This window comes from Athene noctua, chromosome 1 (assembly GCF_965140245.1).
Source record: "Athene noctua chromosome 1, bAthNoc1.hap1.1, whole genome shotgun sequence".
NCBI lineage: Eukaryota > Metazoa > Chordata > Aves > Strigiformes > Strigidae > Athene > Athene noctua.
Window position 1 is genome coordinate 254,142,972 of NC_134037.1, and position 25,854 is coordinate 254,168,825.

The 25,854-nt window shown below is 39.4% G+C and overlaps 1 protein-coding gene across 8 annotated transcripts in view; it reads right to left on the reverse strand.

The window, feature by feature from the left end:
- FAT3 (FAT atypical cadherin 3) overlaps positions 1-25,854 on the reverse strand; it is a 423,806-nt gene that overhangs the window by 76,471 nt on the left and 321,481 nt on the right. For 7 of the 8 annotated variants that reach the window (XM_074917423.1, XM_074917414.1, XM_074917394.1 and 4 more), the window contains 4 exons: positions 17,767-18,042; positions 15,966-16,176; positions 8,491-12,564; positions 1,001-1,197 (listed from right to left, as the gene is read on the reverse strand). In XM_074917423.1, coding sequence (XP_074773524.1) covers positions 1,001-1,197; positions 8,491-12,564; positions 15,966-16,176; positions 17,767-18,042 — 4,758 coding nt within the window. Of the gene's footprint in view, positions 1-1,000; positions 1,198-8,490; positions 12,565-15,965; positions 16,177-17,766; positions 18,043-25,854 lie in introns of those variants that run through there. The other variant, XM_074917432.1, reaches the window with a different exon arrangement.

Sequence of the window (25,854 nt, forward strand, 5' to 3'; positions counted from 1 at the left end):
GCACAATCCTTTTTTAAATTCTCTGTAGTCCACCATTCTATATAGGAAACAACTTCCCTTTACATAGCACATTCCTATAAATTCAAATCACTGTTAAGCTTTGAGGTGTCACAAAAACAATGCCAAATTATGACTCTTAATAAGGCTCATCTGAGGTGTTACATGCAGTCTCATTTTCTATCTTCTGTTTGTTTCATCAACACCATGCAATGGAAACTTTGATGAGTCTGCTAATGAAGACAACTGTTTTTATTGCCTCATCCAGCAATGTTTGAGGGAGACACAGATGGAATTCCCAGAGTGGTGCTTGCAATAACAGTGGTCCATCAGGGATAATGTAATGATGGGAATTATAGGAATATATACATACATATATATATATTTATATATATATATATATATAAAAGATTCTGTGAGTGGTACCGTTAAGAAACTCTGGGTTTGATGGTGTCTTTTCTTCCACATGGAAGTTACTATTGCAGTAATATCAGTTTTCCACATTGCCTTTTCACAGAATAAGAGACAGGAAGCATTGTGAAATCTGTGGTCAGGCCACATTGTATGCATGCCTGAGAACATAAGAGCAAGCTACAATCTTCTGTCTTTTTCACTGGGTCTCTGGCATCTGCCGTGTTCAGGAAGACTGGAGTTAAACTAGATTGAAGACATTGCCACATAGGTTGTAAAGGGAAAGCACATTTTTTCTGCAGGGGAGGAGTGGCTGCCCAGTGACACTTCGCAATGCTTTAATTTTTTTAAAGCCAACTAAGGCTGCTGTGGACAAGACCCCTTTTCTAGCTTTACTAGACCATTATCCTTCAGTCTTGGCTTCACAGGACTGCTTTATCCTTCTCCTCTCCCATATCACTACAGATTCTCCAACTAAAGACCTTAAGGATGAAAACGGGCATCCTCTGTGAATACCTGTAAATAGCAGGGACACCCACAGGGAAACCATCACTTTCAACACAATTGATTGCCGTGCGTGTTGCTAACTCACCTGTTCACAAACTGGATTATTATCATTAACATCAGCAACGGTCACTTCCACAGCAGCTTGGGTTACAAAGAGGCCATCCGTGGCAGTGATGTTCAGGTAATAAACGTCTTGTTCTTCCCGATCTAAAGGCCTTTTAACATAAACCTTCCACTCATTCTGAACCAGTCCCAGAGCGAACTTTCCTTTGGGATTCCCTCCTGCAACAAGACAAGAAATACGTATTGGCTGGGGTGTCCCTTCAGAGCTCCCACCTAGTTTAAATACACAGACACATCCCAGAGGACCTGAACTAAGCAGCTGTCATTTGTTTTACAGTGATCGGTGCTTTCAAACTTGCAGACTCAGGAAATCTGTAATGAGATTATGCTCCCTGTGTTTATTGCCCCCGAATGCCTTGTACGAAAGTGAACCAATAACTTTCAGTGGAAACAAAATCCATTTAGCGGAGCTGAAGATGATCTCTTGTTTAGCTCCCCGTAAGGGCAATCAAATTCAAACTGTGAACAATCAATAGACCTCTCAGGCTGGTACAATTGTCTTTCCACTTAGTCTCGGGAGAGGATGTAATACACCGTAGCTCTTGTTACCAAGACAATTTCATTAGCTGTTGATTATGCAATCAAGGACTGGAAGTGGGTTCTATTAAGGAATCCTCTAATGAAAGCTTTATCATACAGCTGCGCTGTTCTTCTGCTCATTAACATTCTAGTTTTAAAAAAAGTTTACACGACACAGGAAGACACATTAGTATTAAATAGTCCTAACAAGAGGTCATTTGAGAAGCAGTTGGAAAATAAGCAGTACAATTAGATCAAATGTATCTGAGAGTGAAAGCTGGTGAAAGGAGTGCAGGAGACAAAGTAGAACAGCTTTGTATCGTGCCGTAACACTGACACTGAACATGGCAATGTTGCTCTTCCACATCATTAAATTGCCTGGTGACAAAAGCAGGTTGGGAGAGGGATAATTTTGGTCCATGTCATCTTCAGGAAGGAAGGAAGGATGTCACATGCAGAAGGGTATAATAATCAAGGTGGGCACAGTTGTTGTTAATGATTCCAACAGTTATTTACTCTTTCATCTGAAATGGTGGAGTCCCCTGCTTGATCCATGAAAAAAACATCTTCAATCACCTTTCTCTGAGCCTGATCTCAACCCCCTGTCAGACCAGACAGTAAAATCTTTTAAACCAATGTTGTGGCTTACCCCTGGTAGGCAGCTAAGTCCCACACATTCGCTCACTTATTACCCCCGCAGTGGAAAGGGAGAAAGAAACAGAAGAGTAATGGTGCAGAAACATGTGTGTTGAGATAAAGTCAGTTTAATGTGTAAAGCAAAATCTGCATGTGTAAGCAAAGCAAAATGAGGAATTCATGGCAGATGTTCAGTCATTTCCAGGAAAGCAGGGGTCCATCACCCATAACAGTTATTTGTGAAGACAAATGCCATCACTCCAAACATCCCCCCTTCCTCCTTCTTCCTCCAACTTTTATGAGCATGACATCATACAGTATGGGACATCCCTTTGGTAAGTTGGGGTCCCCTCCCAATTCCCTGGGCACCCCCAGCCTACTTGCTGGTGGGGCAGTGTGAGAATCAGAAAGAGCCTTGGCTCTGTGTAAGCACTGCTCAGCAATAGCTAAAACATCCCTGTTGCATCCACACTGTTTTGGTCATAAACCCAAAACATAGCACCACACCAGCATTCTACCCCAGCCAAAACTAGTAAAGCCAACAATTCAGTCTTCTGGTGCCCAGCATCTAACATAACCTTGGTCTGTAAAAACATATCTGTAGACTTAATAATTTAGGATAGAGCACTATACTCAGAGCAAACTCATATGCGATAGAAACTGAGTGAGGACACAGAAAAAAGCATCATGCCGCTCCACTGGGTGAACTTTAATTCCAACTAAACTGCTACCAGCTCCTTCCCCACCATATTAATCTCTCTGCTGTGCTCTTCCATGCAGAAATGCAATCTGAGAACTACTTTCCATGTTTCTCATGTATAAAAGTGGGATAAAATTATTAAGGGTATGCTTCTTCTTTCTTGTAACAGGATCAAGAATGTCAAGCATGATATTGTACTTCTGCTTACAACTTATTCAGAGTCCCAACATGCGTCATGGGATTTGTCCAAGCTCAATGGAAAGACCAGGTTCTTAAACCTTCCTTTCTAGTACTCTGGTTGAATATCTGAGTAAATAAGTATTTAAAAAAAAAAATCCAAGGCTGAATTTATTTGAGCTGTCTCTGCTGTCAAGCGATTAGGTGTCACTGTTGTTGCTTCTAGTGTTACAATTCTGTCCGTTCCCAGGGACCTTCTTAGCAAAAAAACAAGGCAGAGACTATGTGAACTTAGAACTTAGTTTAAAACCAAGCAAAAAAGTCTAATACACATTTCATACCTTCTTTCGACATCAAAAAGCAGAAAAAAGGTCACAGGCTGTAATCTGTGCCTTTTTCACTGGCTACCAATGACAAGATAGACTGGTTTCTATTTAATAGGAAAACTAAGTCAGTTGAGACAGGCTGAGAAAATATTTCTTGTTAAACATCACCATTTGTGCTAGCTGTAACTGTGTAAAAAAGCATGTTATAATGAGTAAGATTTCCAGTAAATTAGTCAGATCAGCATTATAATTATAAAAGGCCCTCTAATCATACGGATATATCAAACACAGATATTTTCTGTTGATAGAAAATCACTGGTTTTGATCACAAAACCAAGCAGATCCCAATTTTCCCACTGATTTCCATGACAGTCTGGAGTAATCACCAGAGGACTCAGTTAAACCTTGTTTAATCTGTTGTGTGATATAAACACAAATTTCTCCTAAAGAAGGTTACACAGTATGTCAATGTGCACTACAGGCCAGATCTGAATACAATCCAAGGCAATGGATTGTATTGGAGAATCTGTCTGTCGACTTGAATCTTAATGTGACTTTCAAAGAAGGTAGACCCCTGCTGATTGACATTAAATTCTCTCTATTCAGTTCAACATCAGCATATAAAAGCTTAACTCTCCTTTATAAATGGCTGTAATCTTGTCATAGTGAGTTTAATGTTGTAAACCATTAATAAAAATGGTCTTAAATATTCTTATTTAGCTTTGTGATATCAATCAGTGCTTTCCTGCATATTACTTCTTTTGTAAAAAGAAATGATTAACTGTCCCTACCAACTATGAAGCAATACAGTCAAGGTATGGGTATCCCATTGCTAAGAAAAGAGGAAAGGTAAAATCTAATTAAAATCAGCTGGTGGCTTTTATGGCTGGCAGTAACACTAGCTTGGAGCAATTTTAAAATCACTGTTGCTTTGTTGCTGATGGAATGGCTTTTAAATCATACATAGGAATTTGAGAAGTATGTATAAAGAAAGGTCCTTGGGATCCCTTTCCCCCCCCTTTACTTCACTAGAAAAGGATCAATTCAAATGACCAAGAACCCTGTGCAATAAGCAGAAAATATGTAACACTTTATCTGCATGCCTTTTTCATTAGTGCTACCTTTCATTTTTTTTGCTTCTCATGACTGGCTATATACTTTGTTGATGGAAGACAAAGGTGGCAGTTGTACTATAAAGTGTAACAGAAATAATGAGATGTAAACACTAAAATACCATCAAGAAAATATTCTTTAAAAAGGCAAAAAAATCTACATTGTGGCCCAGGGAACCATTTTCTAGTACTTATACATATGTCTTGACACAGATCTCATTCTGCAGTGATTAATTAACTTTTTCACTAATATATGTAAGCAGATTCAGTTTCCTAGGGGCGTTCTAATTAATTAGCTTTTCACTCTGAATAATGTAGCTTTTCTAAATGGAAGCCTCCTGACTACATGTATTAATGTATTCTTTAAAATCTTTTGGCAGTTTTCTTATGTTCTACTTTGAATGTCACAACAGTGAAGTGCTAGCTACAAAAAAACCTCCAGTAACTTTTTAGAAAGGCTTTGAGGCTAAAAGAATCAGCATTATCTTTTATCTTTTGTTACTTGAAGTTTAAATAATGCTCTCCCTCCCTTCCTCCCTAGTCAGCAAATAGTACAAAGGCAAATCAAGCTCAAGTTTAAGTAAAGAAAGAAAACAGCCAGATACAAATGAAATGCAGAGACACAGTGATCCAAAATAAACAAATCCTGACACACATCATTACTAAAGCACACACAGAGGGAATTATAATGGCTAAAAGGGAACTGAAAACCAGAAGCCAACAAACAATATCAGTTTTCACTGCAATGTCCTGATCTGGGAGGGGGAACTGGATATTTACTAACTTAGGGGGGTTTTTGTCTCTTTTATTCATGCACTTATTTCAATTCCCAGTTAGATCTCTAGGCATTTGCATCACTTAAAACCAATAGGTTTATCCTCCACTCTCAGTTTAAGATGTTGCATACTGAGCTGCTGAAATGATAAACCCACTCCTCTTAGCTTTACTATCATAAAATTGCAGACACTGTTCTCAGCCTGCAACAGAAGTCCTCCCCAAGCACTGAAACATCCATTTCTCTAGAATTCCAGGATCTCAAATATAAAATAAAACCAAACAAACCCCATCACTTTGCTCATACTGGGCAATCAAACTAGTAAAAAAACTACTGCGTACAGTACCAGTTCTTTCTTCCAAAACCACATTGTTCATCTTCCTTGTATTCAGATGAACCAAGCTTAAAGACTATTGTCTGTCCTTAGATTTACATGCCTGATGGAGCCCAATTAACATCACTGAGGAACACAAACACTTTATTGTACCATAGCCTTAGCAACCGACATTTTTCTGGTGGCTTTTCCAAATTTACCACTGTTAAATCTCAGTAATACCTGGCTGGGTCTAGGTTGGCTAAACATCCTAGTTAAACAGCAGCAGAGGACTGGTTTTAGCCAAACTGCCTCAAATGATATAGGCAATTACCTCAAACGAGCCTTCAAAAGAAAAATACTGTGCTCCCTAAGCGCATTTGTGTCATCTGTGCTTCCTATTGATTTTCTATTAAGATTTATATATAGCACTTTTGCTTTGTGGACATCTCCAGCTGCTATCAAAGTACACATGAAGGGTAAGTGCAAATCTTCTCCCCCCCGCCACCAAATGCAGATGAAGGTGGATTTGAAAATGGCCCCTACTTGGCAGTAATCATGGAAACCAATCCTAAACTGAAGGAGATCAAAACAGAATATATATCTATCCACCAGAATGTATCTACCCCTTTTCAAAGTAGACCAGAAGACTGCAATAAACGTTTGTATTTCTCAAAACAGTGAAAAGGACTCTTCAGTGATCATATCTGACCCAGAATGTTTATTTCTTTCATCTCCTGAATGATAATTTTTCCCATATATCTTCTGTGTGCTACTTTTCTTCAGGCTCACTTGCACAAAGCTGTTTTTGGAGGATCCACGTGTCATTCTCATAATTTGTTTTCTTCTCCCTTTTTGTCAGTGTCTGTTTTTCCTCAGAGTTTGTTTACCGTATTAATAAATATTTCTATGGCTAAAAATGCCTCCAGAAAGCCACAGCACCTGAATAATCATCTAGCTAATCTGTATCCATGAAATATTCAAGTGCATTTCCTGAGCTCAATTTGAGGTAAAGAGTGAATAGACTATTAGTCTATTCACTAAACTATTCTATAGTTTAGTTAAACTATAATATGTTTTGACGTTATAATCAAAAGAACCTAATTTATCCTTGTGCTTTTCCCCAAATTCAAAGAATATATTCAAAGACAGCGGAATTTCTGAGTTCATACACTAGTAATTGTACAGTAGGCATTAGAGAAAGTTTTGGGCTTTGACATCTAACATTTTCAGAAACTAAAATGCCAGCAAAGTACATGACATATTTTGAACTATTATAGAAATTAAGGTACAGAATGATCTATAATTTTTGAGTCATGTGACAGTTTTCCAGTTTTTTGCTAAACTGACAGCACAGTTATGTGACTAAAGCATAATCATTATAAAAAATGACTGGAAGACCAGAAAAACAGTACCTTCAGCTAATGATCATGGTACACTAACATTTGCTACAAACATGAAGGGTTTGCATTTCCTATAATACTTTCTATACTGGGATCCTCAAACTCTTTCAAATATCACAAAATCTCTAGGATGAGAGACTACTTATTTACTTTTAGATATGTGGGACCTGAGGCACTAGCAGCTAATGCAGCTTGCCCAAAGCCTCCAAATCCTATGCTTTGTTGACAAGAGTGCTTTTGCCCCTACTTCTAATGTCCTACAACTCATCACATAGTCTATGCAAGCCTATAAACACATAGTCTTTGCAAGCCTTTAAAATGAATCGACTTTCAAGAAAATGGTCAGAATGAATTCCTGGTTGCTTTGAAAATGATGCTACTTCAGACACGTAACACAGGCAATCCATGGCTAATTGGAGTATCACACCTCTCCCTACACACCATCCCATGGCCACTTCCAATTTCATAGCTAACGAAGGGATAGGAGTCTTATCCTCCACAGCAAAATATATAAACTGTTATCTCGTTAGTTAAGTCATTTTTGCCTGTAGCCTGCTTCCTACATGCAGTCTTGTCTAATTCTTATCCCATCTAGTGAGAAAAATGTGAATTTGTCTAATAATCTGGTTATTAATAGGTAATTAATATTAGCTCTTGGACTGTGAAGGTTGGGGGGAGTGCCAAGTTGTTCCCTAACAAAATCTATTGGACGATGCAAGCTGTAGACAGAAATATAAGTGCAGCACCCCATCACTCACTCACACAAAAGCCAGTCTGAATCTAGGAGAAAAGAATGATAATAAATATAGCACAATAGGAGAGAGCAGTGTTAACACAGTTTGTAAAGTATGTTAGTAATGTAATAGAAATTGCCTTATACTGTAGATAACAATGCATGGCAGCTAACCAGTGCTTCTAAGCAGATTACTATCTCCCTGGCCAGAAATCTGTGCCGATAAGAAATGGCATCCCCTCACTCTTTCCAATGTAAAATTCATTCTTCTCCCTGTCCTGTAGTGGTATTTCAAAGTGGTTCCTGCATGCACTTCCTTATTTCAAAAAGAAAAAAGCTATTTAAAAAAAATTCAATGCTTGGAAATGTAAGGACTTTCTCCTCAAGAACAAAATGTTCTTCTTCCCTTGGTTGAAACATTAACTCATGATGGTTTCCAAGCTGACACATCAATTATGATGGGTTGATGGGTCACACTACATTGCACTGCAGCAAATCATGAATCTTGGAAATTAGAGAGAGACTAACCCAGACAGACACATACACACACCCCCCCTTTCCCTCTTTTCAGCTTTGCTAGTTGCTGTAAATGCTGTCCAAATTAAAGAAGAAAAAAAAAAACCCCTAAGTGAGATGCAATTGTCTGATCCACAGTGGTAATTTAGCTGAAACCCTGCTAAATGTTTACCCAAAACGACACATGCACAGTTCATCAGTAAAGGTGGTTTTGGGAAGAAAGCATGCAAGTTGTTTCTTACCTGTAATATGGTAGCTAACCTGCCGGTTGACATCAGAAGTGTCTTCATCCCAGGTGCTAAGAACAGCCACAACTTCCCCTGGAGGGTCACTCTCCTTCACTGACCCTCTGTACACCTCATGCTCAAAGATGGGTGCGTTATCATTTATATCTGTCACAGTAACTGAGACCAAGGTGGTTGATGACAAGGATAAAGCTTCCCCCAGATCTGAGGCCACAACTGCAAAGGTGAAAGCAGGATCCTTTTCATGGTCCAGATCCTTCAGTGTGCTGATCCAGCCACTGTTGCTATCAATGGTGAATGCTTCTGTGATCTTCTCCAGTTCTGATTCCACCGCAAGGGTATAGGTGACCTGCCCATTTGCACTCGAGTCTGCATCGACCGCTTTAACCTGCATAAGTTTTGTTCCTATAGGCATCCCTTCCATTATTATAGCGTCATAGCTAGCTGTTTCAAACATGGGCTTGTTGTCATTTACATCCAATACCTTAACCTCCACATCCACAGTCAACACAATGTCTACTTTGTCTAATTGAATGGTGGCTGCAACTTTGAAGTGAAAAGCAGGATTTGTCTCATGGTCAAGTCTCTTATCCAGTTTTATGAGCCCTGTGTCTTGCTCTATGATGAAAACACCATCTTTGTTGTTTTCAGTCAGCTCACCATTAACTGTGCTGTACAAAGCACCCTGATTAGGCAAAACATGCAGAATGTCAATGGTACTACCAATGAGGGTGTCCTCTGCTATGGTAAAAGAATACTGGGGTTGAGAAAAGGAAGGCAAAATAGTTTCTGGGGGTAAGACATGGATGTAGACAGGAATGAGGGAATGCTTTACAGGAATGCCACCATCAACTGCTTTCACAAAGAATGACAGAACCGTGTTTTTCAGCTGATTAAAGCTACCCTTGGTGACCATCCATCCATTGTCTGGATCTATTTCAAGCAGATCAGCTACTGAAACGGAGGCTTCACTATACAGAGAATACGTAATTCTGGAATTGGCTCCATCATCTGGATCTACTGCTTGCACTTGGGTCACCAAGTAACCTTTCCCAACATCTGCTTTGACACTTGCTCTGTACTCGACTGTCATGAATTGAGGAGCGTTGTCATTCTCATCCACTACTATCACTCTCACAGTGCAAAACGTAGTCCTGCCACCTCCATCGAGGGCTCTCAAAAATATACCAATATCTCTTTCCAGCGGGTTCTCCCGGTCTAACCTCTCAGTTGTCAGAATCTGCCCATTGCTATCAATCAAAAATCGGTCCTTTGCAAAGTCATTTATTATGGAGTAGCTTATCTGGCTGTATACACCTGAATCCCCATCTGTTGCCTTCACATGGATTACCTTAGTTCCAGGAGCAGCGTTTTCTCTAACCTCTGCAACATAAACACTCTGCGAAAACACAGGGCTGTAGAGGTTGGCCCCAAGGATCTGTATGTGCACCTGAGCTGTGCTGGTGAACAGCCCATCTGACACAGAGACATTTAGGCTGTACATGGGCTCCATCCTCTGTTTGCGATGGTTGGAGAGGGTGATAACACCACTCTTGCTGTCCATAACAAAACTGGTCCTATCATTTCCTGATAGGATGCTGTACTCCAGTCTGTCAAAATCAGAACTGTCAGCATCAGAGGCTTGCACACATGTCACAAAATGACCCCGAGGAGCCAGTTCACTCACATACGATTCATAAATTAACTGGTTAAAAACGGGAGGGTTGTCATTCATATCTGTTATTGAGATACTAACAAGAACCTCACTGCTTAGTGGTGGGAACCCATTATCAGTTGCTCTGACTTTCAAGCTGCACTGCTGTATGAGTTCATGATCCAGCATCCGGGCTGTCAGAATGAGGCCACTGGTGCTGTCTATATGGAAATAGTCCGTGCTGTTAAAGGTGTCCTGGACTATCTGATACTGCACAATCTTGTTATTATCAGAGTCAGCATCAGTAGCAACAACCTGCAGTACAGGAGTCCCAATCAGAGATGCTTCAGACAAAGTAGCATTATAAGCTGACTGATCAAAAACTGGTGGATTATCGTTAACATCATTAATGATCAAGTCCACAGTGACTTCAGCTCGAGCACCAGTGAGGGCATCGCTGGCTCGCACCATCAGCTTGAAAAGAGAATTTATTTCATAGTCCAGTGGGCTAATGACACTCAGAACTCCTGTATCAAAGTCAATATTAAACTGGTTGTAGGGATCGCCATCAACAATAATATAAATGATACCCTGGCCTTCTGGACTAGTTGCATTTATGCTTAAAATTGGTGTGTGCATCTCTACATCTTCATTCACAGAAGCTGTATAGAAGGGCTTGTCAAATACAGGCATCGCTTTGTTAACAATAGTAATGGGGAGCTCTACCGAAGCAGACAATGATGGGTTACCGCCATCTTTTGCAAGAATGACAACCAAATACTCTATATTAGACAAATCAGAATTGAAGGCTTCTTTCAAAGTGACGCTACCAGATCCTCTATCGATTTCAAAATGTCCATAGTCTTCCTTCAGAAGGTATGACACCTCACCATTTTCACCCTTATCTTTATCAATAGCCGTCACTCGATATATCAGGGTACCAGGCTCAGCATCGACTTGAACAGCAGCATAGTACGGAAGCCCTATGAACACTGGTGCATTGTCATTTATGTCCTCAATGTAAACCCTCACCACCACTCGAGCGACACGAAGGTGGTCTAGTTCGCGGCTTGCTTCCACCACCAACTCATACAGCTCTTGTTCCTCTCGGTCAAAGGGGATGCCAGTTGTCTGAATGACTCCCGAGGTGGATTTGATTTTAAATTTGTTGCCTGGGTTTAATATACTGTATTTCAATGGCTCATTGAGGCGGTTACCAACAGCATTCACCACAGCAATCTTTGTAATATTGGTGCTGTTTTCTGAGATAGAAGTGGAATAAAAATTTTGTGTAAAATGGAGCCCACTATCCATGGCTTCTTTTACCATTATTGTCACCATAGCAGTGCTATAAAATTTCCCATCAGATACTCTTACAATTAGCATATAATGATCTTTGGAGAGGCTATTGTTTTTAATGGTGAGTACTCCTGTGCTTGAATCAATTAAAAAATGGTCCATATTGCCTTCAATTAGACTATATGTTAGTTCAGGAGGGATCTCTGAATCTGGGTCTGTAGCCCTGACTTTGAGAACCTCAACACCAACATATGTGGGCAGGAGCAAGACTGTCTCAAATACAGCCTGGCTGAAGACTGGTGGGTTGTCATTGACATCAGTTACCTCAATGGTCACTTCAACTGGGCTCTCTGCTGTAAGCTGGGGATTCCCACTGTCTCTAACATGCACGTGGAAGTGGAACTGGGCTATTGTTTCATGATCTAAATTTGCAATTGTTCTGATTGCACCTGTGCTGGAATCTACTGTGAAATACTTTTTTGCAGTAGATTCAACAATCTGGTAGACAAGCAAAGCATTCTGGTTGCTGTCAGCATCAGTGGCACGTATCACGAGGGGACTGTTATTTGCACTCCGGACTATGCTGTTTACAGGAGCAGCTTCGCTTATGCTTCCTGAGTACTGAGAGAAGAGAAAAACTGGTGGGTTATCATTTTCATCAACAATCTGAACGTTCACAGTAGCATTTGATGCCATGCCTGCCATATTTGTTGCCTGTACGATGAGCTGATAGGAGGAAGCACGTTCATAATCAAGGGCTTTTTGACTGGTGATCACTCCAGAATATGGGTTTATAGTGAAGACTCCATCCACATTTCCATCTTTAACCTCATAAACTAGCGTGGACTGACTGATTGCAGAGAGAGAGATGACAGAAGTACCAATGTCCACATTTTCATTAACTTCTGCTTGGTATTCTTTGAGAGTGAACTTAGGGTGGGAGTTATCTGCCATCGTCACAGATATTCGCACAATTGCTGTTGCAGACAGCGGTGGAGAACCTTGATCAGTCACTTTGACTGACAAAACAAACTGTCCCATTGTGGTTAAGTCTGGCTCCTTCATTAATGTGATGATCCCTAAAACTGGTTCAATCTTGAATGTGTTTCCTGTATTTCCTAAAACACAAATATTGGAAGCAAATTAAAAAATAAATACAACACACTTAAAGAGAATTTAAACCAGGAACAATTAGCTGCAATTTGTTAAAGGCAGTTACTGAAAAAAAAAAACCCTAACATAAAAGAATTCTAAAGGTTCTTCCAGCCTTCCTTTCTGAAAATCAGCTATCTCAGTAGATGGTATAGATGTTCAAACCTTCATAAACTCAGGTGCTGCTATCTCTATCTTGATTCTGTGTATCAACATCTGAGCAAGTGCTGCATGCACATTACTCCTACTGAAGTAGGAAAAAGCATCTCTAAATTATGGGAATTAGTCAAATACATGTACACCTAAGGCAAAGAAACTAGATCAGAGGCTAACAAGCCAATTACATGACAAATGGATAACAACTCAGGCTTTAATTGAAGGGGATATTAAGCAACTGTAGAGAAGACTATAGTAGTTCAAGACTCAAAGAATTGAATATAAGAAGGTTAAAGTGGCATTTAGAAAAAATAAAAAAGAACAAATAGCATAGAAAAGAGATTCAAGTATCTTGTGGCACAAAGGTTTATCATACAATCTCTGAGGAGGATGAATCTAGATGAATGAGATTTAGCAGAAAATGTCATGTCTGTTATAACATGAAAGCAGGGATATCACTCACTGCATAAAGGTGAAAACATAAGTTTGGATCAATGACCCTCTGTGTTTGTGTTGTTGGTTTTTTTTTTTCTTTTTAGTCTTTTTGACAACCTCTTCTTTAGTAAGACTCCTTCAAAACTTTTGCTATGTATCCCTACCCTGTAATTAGAGATCACCATTACTAGGCAATCCATATTTTGAATTCTGGTTCCTTTGAGTGCCTGCTTAAAGTACAGGATGCTATGTGTGTATATGGCATGTATAAGCACACAGACTCTTTTTCTGAATTTGATTCTAAATATAAACAGCATGTTCCAAGTTACAGCAATTCCAATCACTATAACATGTTCCTGGTGATTGTTACAGGTGCTGTGCACAGACCAGTAAATGTGAAAATTGCAGCTGGAATACCAAATACATGGAATCCTAAATTAAGTTAGTTAATATGAACTATTCTTGAGAAGTGATTCACTATCTGTTGTAAATTCTGGGCCCTGGAGGCTAATTTAAGGTACATACTACTGTATGTAGTTCAATACTGGTAGTGGCTTTCTATTTATATCCATCCTTTCAGATCAGTAAAGTTTACTCTACTAGGTAAAACAAAAATTGTGCTATTCACTGAGGAGCTGAGATTCTGCCAGAGCTACCAATTCTCATAAAGATCACAGTATCTGTCACATTTGCAGACACTACAAATGCTGCTGCAGTTATTTTTTCAGTGCTTGTTAATACAAATAATTTTTAGCCATTGACTGCCTCAGGTAAGGCCAGAGCTGGTTCTTCTCCTTTAGGAATTTCTTATGAAATTACACAAAAGCTACTTCCTTTACCAATTGCTCTCTTTACATATAAAGCGATGTAAGTAATTCCTCTGAATGAGAGAGCTGTGTACAATCTGAATGTTGCAGTTAAAATCAGTATCCTCATCTGTAGATTTTATGGATCATAGAAACTACAGCAGCAGAAGACTGAATTTTGATGCATCTGGGATTGGAACATCTGTGGATAATGAAACTGGGGGAGTGCATGTCTTACACTAAATGGAAGTTTGATTTCTGACACTGCAGCAAGAGCTCATGATGAAACAGAAACCAGGTGTAATGGAATAGAGAGACTCTAGAAAAGAGAGAAAAAAAAAGCAAATTAAAAAGGACCATCTAATAGCTAAAGTATCTTTTCTAATCATCATATTTTTCTATCTGCATTACGTATGATCCTATTACCAGTGTATGGCAGCCATACTCCTAGCAAGTCAGGTTGCTCATTACGCTGTGGTAGCACCTATAGGTGATAGCCCATAACAGTAATAAGGTGTCAAGAAAAAGCTGGGAACAGTCTTGAAAAACATTGCCCCAGGAACGTGATCTGGTCTGCTCAGAGTTCGTTCTGTAAGGCACAACGTTGTCCTGCCTGGGTATGTGTAAAATTTCCCCTGATCTAAGTTAAAAGGCCACTGGAGAATACTGAGAAACAACTGGTAAGAGCAAATGCAGTCCATAAAGGAAATATTTGTTTTGTAGCGCTAAGATCTTTGTAGGATCACAAGGGTCTAAGTTCAACACTTCTAGCTGCAAAAGACTTCACCTCCTGGTTTGCTTAAGGGACTCTACTTCCACAGAGCATACAGGGTAATGACAGAACGAAGTTCCTTAGGGTCTTCTCTAAGCTTCTGTTTCTATCAGCTTAATTTAAGGTGTGAACTTGAACAATATGAAGCTAAATCAATATGAGATGGTATAGATATTATTATTTCATTACTTATTTTTTGTCATTTAGCCTGTTCCTAATTGACATAAGCCATCCTAGCTAGTGTCAAGTATTTATAATAATAAAGGGATAAATAATGACCCTGTAGGGAAAGGCTTGTGATATGAGTAATATGGGGACAATCTGCAGTATATAAGACTTCTTTTTAGGGCAATATAGGTTTATAGTTTGCTATTATTACAATACAAAGATTCATATTACTAAACAACAACAACAAAAAAGTAGTAATGAAACATAAAAAATCCAAAGGTTACAAATTTCTACTTCCTCCTCTCTTTTTCCAGGTACTCCTCTTGTATATATATTAATGGTTTATCTCAGAGATAATTCTTAACTTCAGATCCATATCAGCCACAGAAAGTTACATTCACTTGCATGTGTGGCAGGGATAATGCAAATTTCTCATCACCGTGCTGTTGGACCAGCAGAGGAATGCTTTTCCGGGTACGGATTATATGGTTACTAAATATCCAGAGATTAACAGCAAAAGCAATTTTAATCTGGCATCACCACGCCCTCCCTTAGTTTCAAGAGACCTTGTGCCATTAAAATGCTACGACTCTGCTGATAGAAGTTTTTAGCATCGCCCTGGTGTTTGTCTCCATGCTCATCTGATCTGAATGTTGGCAAAGATGCCAGGACACACCAGCTGTTGTGAGATTTGTTTATGGAGGATCCTCTGTGTACTAGACTGAAGCCAGCAACCTGAAAACAAATCACTGGCTGCAGCTTTCAATAACTATCTTCTGTGATGTTTTTAAACCAATGACTCAGAGGTAAAAGGCTCTAGTGAACGTGAATGAGACTCTGTCCTGACAGGTTTTGGGTATAGTAGCTTCAAAATGAAAAAACAGCCAACAGGAAGGTGTCTCCTTTGCCCAGATCTACGGGAGAAGGTAAACCAAAGAAGCTGACTTGTGTGTGAAGATAGACCACCATCACTGCACTGCTCTGTGTACGGCATGAATCATGATGTTACATTTTCAGCCTCTGTTCTAACCTGCTTCAATAGTGTAGATAAGCTCTGCATTTTCTCCTTTGTCCTTATCCAAAGCCGTGACCTGCAAGACTGCTGATCCAACTGCTGCTGATTCAAACACTGAGGCTTCATACAATGGGCTGGTAAAGTATGGACTATGGTCATTGGAGTCTTCCACATTTATGACGACTCTGGCCAGGTTTCTTCTATAAGGGAATTCTTGATCTCGGACCTATAGAACAAGTGCATGATACACATCTTGATACTCATCTAGTAAAATTTCATAAATATTACCCACCTGAGTGCTAATAATACTTTCAGTTCTATTTAATACAAAGTTTTAGAAAAATCCGTTTGTCCCAAAGAACAGTCTAAAATACATAACATGTGAGATGGTAGATGGTAAAGTTAAAGAAACAGGAAGAGCTTAGGGACTTTTTTTTCACTTGTGAAAAAATGCATGGCAATTTTGACATGAATTTTTAAGTGGAAACCACATGACTCCTTAAATTTGGTTTTAGGTGTGCAAGAATTTTTTTTTTTTTTTTAAAAACACATGCTAAATGGTCATGCCTTTGCCCTGCCACTTCCTATTTTATAGCATAGAGGCAAATATACCTTGCCCATTGCTCCTTCTTTCAAAGACCTACAAACAATTTTACTCACTATAATCAGCTGTGTGTCAGTCTCATGCTTGTAGCTGCCAATGGAGTTTTTCATCATTATATATGTACATACCTTTTTGAAGATGATGATACCAATACCTAACAGAGTAGGAATTACCTTAAGAAGTGCTGAGCACTCCCAGCAGAGGTATCATTTATCACACCTCTCTCAACCCCATACAAAATATCTCAGCACAGATACACTGATAAACCTGCCAACATGATTCCCAAAAGTTTGGTTCTTAAACAGAGCAAAAAAAGAGTTGTATCAGGTGGAGGTCAAAACCAAGCACCAGGAAATGACCTCTGTCAGCCATGTCTCTCTGTGATGCAGTTTTATTTATTTCTTAGCCTGCTCGACAAAGGATTTGCAGCTTGTTACTCTGAGCTGAGACCCCACTCAGCTCCTGCTCAGTGGGTCTCAGAGCAGCTCTCTGATTCCTAGGGTCCCCTGCCCAAAGATGGCCTCACACCTAACACATCATTAGCTGTTCCTTCAAAGATCTCTTCTGCAGGAGTCTTAAGTGGTTAAAGAATATAGCATACTATAATGTTTAAATTAACACAGATTTTTTTTTTACTAACCTCCAGCCCATAATATACACTCTTCACTTGAGAACAGACAGACATGTTCTGTAATTTACACTCAACTAAAAATTATAATTAATTTTCTTTCTGCATAGCCAAACATTTGGAAATGTAGATGAAAGCTATTTTGTGTATCAACAGTTTATGTACTGAAATGTCTGTAAAAGTAAACTATAAACAAGGATTGTATTCAGAAAGGTTGTAGCATTCTCTATGGCAAGAAAGTAGTTATCTTCCTGTGAATAACTTCTCAAGTAACTTTCAGTCTCACTTCAGAAACTCTGAAAATTACCTTGAGTGAGGGGACCAGATGCCAAGAGATTAAATAATTTCCTGCTTGCTCTCCCTTGAGATAGCAAATCATATCATATTCTATACAATGAATTCACAGTAAGTTTCCCAAAAAGCCCACAGAAAAAATGTAAAATAAATACACAGCAGGGCAGGCAAGATGAAATTAATGACTACTTACTGCATTAAGAGTCCTTTGCTTATGCAAAGACTAAGGCACGCATGCACCTGAAGCAGCAGTGATTGTGTCCTGAGACAAGTGAATATTGCATTCTTACCATGACATTCAGGATGTGCTTATCTTGAGCTTCGTGGTCTAATCTCTCAGCAGTATAGAGCACCCCAGTGCTGGGATCAATTCTGAATTTTCTCACGCTAACTGTATCGATGCTGCTGTGAATAGTGTAGCTCAATTTATGCTTTTCATCTCTGTCTATAGCTTCAATTTGCAGAATTTCAGTATCAGGGAGGATGTCCTCTGAAATGGTGACATCGTAACTTGGGTGAGAGAATTCTGGGCCATTATCATTGTTATCCAACACTTTGATAAGAACCTACAGTTAATAAAAGAAAAAAATCTGAAGTTACTGAAGTCTAGTCAAGTTACTGCATAGGCACGTAGAGAAATGTAATTTACTTTACATGACTGATGATTTTATGCCGCTGTATGGTAGGACTGAGAAACATAATTTAGTATTAAATGCTGACTGTTCAGATCAAAAGAAACAGTAAGGATCTGACTTTGGAGGCAAAAAGTTCCTAATTACAAGACCTACTCAGATCCTGACAAAGAAGTCCATATATCTGTATCTATAGATTAGAAAATACTCCTGAAACGGTCAGAGAAAAAGTTTTGTTGTCCCTTGTAACTGCTTTGGTTACGAGAGACTTCTAGAGCAATTATGGGATTTGCTTTCCCCTTCACTATTAATAAGGCTATAAAAGAATCCTTTTCATGTTACTTAAGTCTGCTTTTCATACAATCAAGATTTGGCTAGATCCTGTGTTGTTTTCTGCCCAATATATCGCATTGGGACATACTAGAGATGTCAAATCATAACAGCAGTGGAGACTTCAAGTTGCTGTTACACCTTAGGCTGCCTTAGGAACAGTGACACTTGATGAGAACAGGAGACAGGACCTCACAACCACGCAAGCCTACCCCACACAGATCAGTACATACCATCAAGGACAGGTAGGTAATCTCATGGCACTGGTGACAGGGAAGGATTACTTTTGTGGTTTCATCCTCACTCTTCCTTTGCCAGTGATGGTTCTCTTTCTTGAGAACTAATTCACTTTCCCCTCAAACACCTACTTGTTTCCCTTCTGTTGCAGTTTATGAATATTAAACCTTCTGCTAAAAAGGTGAACAAATGCTGTGCCATTTGCTTCAAGACTGTCTTTAAAATCTCGGTATTAAACCCTAAAAAACTTGGAGCAGGGGAAGGCAGCCAGCATACCACTGTTGCTGCCTATTACACCTATTTCAATGTATTGCAAGCTGACTCTGGTAACTACTAAGAATCAGTTTTCCAAGCTTTGCCTTTCAGAAATTAGGTGACCATGCAATGTAATGCATGTGTGGTTCTGATGAGGTTTTGTTTTTTTCTCCACTGGAGGAGTCGCTCCCTGAAGAAATTTGCCTTCCAGACCTTGTATGCTATAGATTACTTTGGGCAGTGTGGCAGCAAAACCCTTGACAAATTACGTAATACTGAAAGACGAAATGCCAAGTGCTGCCTCTTTTTCAGTATTGGAAACAAAAAGTATCTTTTGCAGAATATGCCTGTGAAAGCATACACCTAATTTTATAGTGAGTGAAAGGGAACTATCTTTTATTCAAATAATTTGAAATAAGAAATAGTCCAATGAACAATGTGGGAAAGGCCATTCACAGGACTCTTCCCGAAGACTAGGAGACTTGACCCATCCTTCATGATATTTTCTGTGCTGTTTTGAAACGTATTTGGCTCTTTTAAAGCAAATATTTTATTACTGTGCTTGATCAAGCCCTGTTCACCCATACTTTCTTAACAGAAGACAAAACCAGTTTTACTGCAATATTGCACAAACAGATGTTGGCCTCAGAAAGAAATGAAACTTTAGATTTCCATGATATGTGGAAGGGTTTGCAGAACACATTACCAGAAGGAACATGAGCAATTGTAAGCAGCAGTTGTAATGAACTAGCCTGGGAACTGTTTAAAAGACAGCTGAAATAAAATGCTCTGTAAGTTAAATGGCATAGGACTTCAACTGCACATTCCATACAATTTAATTTTCACCAGATTATGGTATGCCGGAGTGAAGCAGGGAGAAGCCTTTATTAAGTTATGCTTCAGTCTTGGACAGATAGCAATAAAACTGTGGGGAAATACACATTGCTGGGCCTGTAATAATGATGAAGAGTTACTTCGCTTTTTGTTGTTGTTGTTGTTGCTATATAATGTATCAAGGTGTGTTTCTGACCTGACTGAGGAAACAAAAAGCCAAACCCGCCTCTGAAAAATATGCGAAGAAATGAGTTGTAATACATGAAAAGCCAGAGGAAAAAATGAAAAGACTTCAACACTAACAGGACACAGAGTCAGTGCTGAATCACTTTTGTTAGTGTAATGATGAGACACTGAAGCAATATAGTTTGGGAAAATCTATATTACCAGTGTTTAATATTTAAAGGCATCTTCCTGAGAAGTTTTGATACCCTCAGTCCTTGCCAGGTACCATTGTAACATGGCTGGATTATTTCACTGCTGCATTGTTAACACAGACAATACAATTTATTTTACCTTTAATTAGTATCCAAAAACTTTGTCATGAATCATTTTAGATAGTCTAACAGAGAAGTAAAAACTTTTCAAATGGATTCAATTGAAAATACCAACAGTGTGTGATCCTGCTGATGCCAGTACAACAGGGTCTACCTTGAACAAGTAAGGTGCCATGTGAGGGACAGGCTTATATCTGTGAATTTGTTTCTAACATTGCTGTGTGTAAGCTCAAGCTATTCTGTAAGAAAAAAAAAAAAAGTACAGATGCACACTAATGTGTCTTAAAGGTACTGCTACAGCAATGACATGCTGTTTCGTCTGTGTGGTGTGTGATCACTCCAGTGCTGGAGTTCAACTTCCCATTATACCTAATGCATTTTGGGATCACTTCCAAATTGGGAAAGCAGAGGAATGCACAAAGCTTTATCCACCAAAAGGCTTGCACCGTGACTGTGCAAGCCACAGCTCTGTGATTTAAGCCTTCCCTAGACTGCATAAACTAAACTGGGTGGGACTGGATCAACATCAGAGACCAAGGATAAGATATGAGATTATGGAAATTATAGCGTGGATTCAAAGAGCAGCATTTCTTCCCACTGAAAAAGGTATAAGCTAATGCCCTAATACACAGATATGGACAATGATGGTGCTTGGGGAGTGGGAAAGGAAAAGGTAAAAAAATTGAGGTTCTCATTCACTGTGGTTATCAGACTTATGGGGAACTATGCACTTAAAATTGCTTTAATAGTTTCCAGAAAACAACTTCTAGGTTTGTGGGTTTTTTGTCTTTTTTTCTTTCACTTCATTTCTACTGTAAAACTGATCAAGTGCCTGTTTAAGTGGCAGGCATCTTCCTCCCCAGAGATGACAGTATTTTAATGATTTGTCAAGTGATCCACATTGAAATACACATTATTTATTACATACTCTGCATTTCAACAGCCACTTCCATCTGGAGATGGAAGGCAGTGGGTTAGAGATGCTAATGAATAAAGAGGTCATTATTGATTCACAATTTCTTCTGTTAAAGCAGTTAAGAGTATTTCCAATTTTTGTCAGCTGTCCCTCAAAATCCCAGCTGTAATTTTAACATTATGGTTAACATTTACTAGAAGGGGGTGGCTTTTCCTTGCAGCAAAAGGAAGTTACATTATATATATGAACACTGATTATACACCACTCTGTTAAACCCACAAGCTATGGAAAAGAAGAAAATGGAACTCTTTTATGTTCTTAAAAATGTAACTGTCTTGGGAGCTACTTGAAACAAAATCAAGAAAAATAAAATGTAAATTAAGTGCCATTTTAAATTGATATTAGTCCTCCAATCCTTACAACATTTTTGAGGAGCAGGTGGCCATTATTATCCCCATCCTTTGCCCAGGAAAACACTGACTTGCAGCAAGGTTGAATGACTTACCAAAGCCACATGAGAAGTGCAGTAGCAAAGCTGGGGAAGATGTTTTAGGTTTATTTTTGAGCCACTCCCCTTTTATTAGGTCACCTTAAAATGCCACCCTTCTATGCAGGCAATTTTCTGCTCCAGCAGGACTTCTAGTAAGGTGGTACTTAAAAGAGGGGGCAATTTTTCCCTTTACTAATGGACAAATATTATACTGACATGAACACCAGGATCATAGAAAACCTAATTCTACAAACATATGTAGAGTTCAGTAAGATGAATGAGATCATTAATATGAGGAAAGTTACTCAAATTCATTTAATGGCTGCCAAATTTAGGCATAAAATCTTGGTACTGCTGGCAAATTTCCCGTTGACTTCAAAAGGGTCATCACTCTGCTCCTTGAAGACTTAAGCTTTAGCCAGCCTGCAGCACATCTTTCACCCAAAATCAAGTGTTATCCTACTGAAGCAACTCAAAGACTTGCAGTGTATGTGTAATTTAATACTTTCTTCATATTTATTTCCAAAAGGAAGATATGGCAAGAATGACCTGTGTTACATAAATATCCTTTATTACTGTGAAGCTGCCCAGAGTGTTAAGCTGTGACAATACCCATTGTGTAAAATCAAAGAGAGGCTTTAAAAGTTTCCCAACACATCTCTGAAAAGTGATGAATGGAAATGTTTACTATTTGTTTGCTGCTAAGTAGAGATTTCTCTTTGCTTAGGACTGTGCAAGGTTATTGACTAAACCACTTTTTATAGACAAACATTAGCTGCAAGTCCTTTTTCCACGCTCATAAAGCAAACATGCAGCAAAGCAGTCTCTGCCTGGTTATCCTTGAAAGCTCGTATCTTTTCCAGCGTGTCGCGGGCTTCAGAAAGGCAGGCTTGCCTCCTTCTGCTTCCATTGTGCAGAACCTAATTTATAGTCTGAACGAGAGCCTCACTATAAAAGATTTGCTTCTCCCTGCTCACTTCCTATTTCCCACAGTTAAAGCAAGTTTCAAATAAAGGATTCACGAGCCTCCAAGCTTACAAATTAGGCAAAGTAACACTCAGAGCATTAGCAAAGACTTTGTATTCAAAATGGTAAGTGAAAGGCCTAGAGAAATACAATCAAATCAAAGCAGGACAAAACCTAATGCAGGAAGTCTCTCCAAAGCTGTTTTTAATGTTGCCCATCACAAATACTTTTGGTTTAGGCACAAATGTATTTGAGTGAAAGCTGGATAAATGCCAGAAACTGCTTTAGAGACATTTGAAGCTGGAAGAATCCGCTTGGCTAATTGCTTGGTCTGGGCACAGTGTTGTAGTACAACCTATTAAGTGCCTGAATTACTTAAACTCAGGTTACGCTTTTGTATGGGTTTTGAAAACCTATTTTGATTTAATATTGCTCTCAACAGTGTTACCACACAGCTTTATTTGCGGCTTCCTGACAAGTTTTCCTCTCCTCCAAACTCCAACCTTAACACGAAAATGCAAACAGTTTCCCTACCAACCTCAGTGGCCTGTTATTTATACTTTTCCACGACCCTTGTGTAATGTTAAAATAGGGGGGAAAGTCTTTATTTCATAGGCAAGGCAGTGCTGAGATCACTGTTTGGGAGAAAAATAAAAATCAAGGATTGGGTTGGTTCTAGTTTGGAGTTTAAATTGAACTAAACCCCAATGTTTTCTTGCCCATCCAAGTAGAATCCTCAGCCTCTTCCCTTTGGCAGGGTCTAATGACTTAGCTACATTTTGGCCGTGGTCCTCTAAGAAAAGCTTTTCACCATACAGTTAAAAGAACCTCCCTCACTTGGGGTGACTGATCGGCTTCTCTTTGTTAAGAAACAATCTTATAAAGAAAAGGTGGTCTCTGAAAGCTAACACCAAGTCTGGTATCCTGAAACTCACAGCTAAAGTCAACCCTGAGCAGAAGAATAAATAAAAGCCCACAGTCTTCTGCAAGGAGAGACAGAATCACAGAATCACGGAATTGTCTAGGTTGGAAAGGACCTTGAAGATCATCCAGTCCAACCATTAACCTCACACTGACAGTTCCCAACTACACCAGATCCCTCAGCGCTATTTTGACCCGACTCTTAAACACCTCCAGGGACGGGAACTCCACCACCTCCCTGGGCAGCCCATTCCAACACCCAACAACCCCTTCTGGAAAGAAATGCTTCCTAATATCTAGTCTAAACGTTCCCTGGTGCAACTTGAGGCCATTTCCTCTTGTCCTAAAAGAGAAAGGGGCAATAAGCAGTAACTTCTCCCATCTGCTCTTCCAGCCTGGTTGGCTCCAGTTGAAGATATTACAAGTGAACCATGTATTGAGCTACAAAAAATTTTCAGAGGGAACTGCATGTTCCTCTCTGAGTGTTCGTTCTACTGGGAAACAGTGAGATGGTTTTGCAGTAAGTGAAACTGAGGAACTTGTTGCCTCCTAGCTTGGAAACATCAGCCTTCATGCTTTAAAGCATCTTTTTTATAGAGGTTAGGACGATGAGAAAGAAGGGGAAAGCATTAAAATAAGCAGGAAGTAAAACTGTCACCATGACTCCAGGAGTCTGTTCTTAAAAAAAAAATAAATTATCTGCTAGTACAACATTCTCACTAAAATTGAAAAATTATCATCACTTAGATGATTGCTCCCCACTGTACTGTAGTTCTGTGGGTATTTTAGCAAAACTCAACAGTATGCACTATGAAGAATTAAATAAATGCTATTCCTATGTTGTGTTTGGTTGTAAAGGATCTGAGTTGTTCAGTAAAAAAAAAAAAGGAGGCTTTGTGATAAACCTGACTCATGACCCAGAGAATATCTAACATTACACAGTCAAAGTTAGTCAAAATCGTGGCAGGAGTGGTCATTTAGATGCCATTACACTGATTTCTTGCTGGGAGAGTACTCTTTCTGCTCAAGTGAGGGCAAAAGACCCTTCAGCAGCCTCACAGTCACCAGGCAGTGGCAGTGGTGAGGAGCAGGGTCACTGCCCGGAGCTGCTGTCCCCGGCCCACTCCGGTGTGCGGGATGCAGAAGCCCTGTCCACCCCCCCAAGGCCAACAGCTCGCCTGGCAGCTGCAGGAATCGTGTTTCACGGGGATTTAGAACCAACGTATGCCTTCAGCCTTTAATAAATTACTGCGTGGCCTTGAGCAATGATGAATTAGGCTAAGGGATAAAAACAAAAGCTCTCCCTGGCTAAGTCAGGAGACTTAGCCTTCCCAGAAGTTAATCATCATGACAGAAGCTTTATACCCACACTCCAAATATATAAATCAAACAAGTCAACATTTCTTCATCTTTTGCCCCCTCCACCCCTCCCCATCATGGCTGTGCTGCTGGGACGGCTGGGACTCAGCTGGATGGGCAGCACGGTGAGTGGCAGCAGCTCAACAAGTCCTGGCACTTTGGTTCTCACTTCAGAGATTGTATTTCTTTTCAAAAACTTGATCGTGACCCAAACAAAAGAGGCTTTCAGTTACAAAGGAAGTTTGTGATTTTTTGTTTTTTCTTCATATTCCGTATGTTCCTTTTGCCTCTTTTTCACAACAGTGAACCATTAATACAACAGATGCAACTTTTAAATCAGAATTATTTCCTTCCTCTCATGGTACAGTAGTGAACCGTGTGTGCAGTAAGGCATGAAGGAAGCAAACAGTTTATTAGAGTTTAAGGCGTGCAGGAACACTGCTGAAGAAACTTCTGCAAGTCTGTGCCAGGGATCACGTTACCGAAGCAAAAATCTTTGGCATTTTTATGCTGCATTTTACCACCTCCAACTGTGTAATAGACAAAAGGCCAGGAAGAGATAAAGGGAAACAGGTGGGGTGGAATAAAAAGCAAGACTGTTCCATTTGGCATGCGGATGATCAGCTGTTTCATAATAAACCACCGCACTTTGAGGGGGGCTCTATATTATTTTATTGCTATACAAGGGGATGAATTTATACATTTGCTTTCCACCCACTTCCTCTTCTACCATATCTTCTTGCAGCTATAGTTCAAAATGCAGGTGGTACTATGTCTGTGAGACAAAACACGATGTCATTTTATCGAAACTCAGAGCAAGGCTATCAGTAAATGCTTTTTTGACTCTTTCTGTGAAATAATTGACTTAACCTAACTGTTTGATTTTTCTGTTATTGTTGTAAAAGGAAATAAAGTTAGGTAAGGTAAGCAAAGGCTCCAAA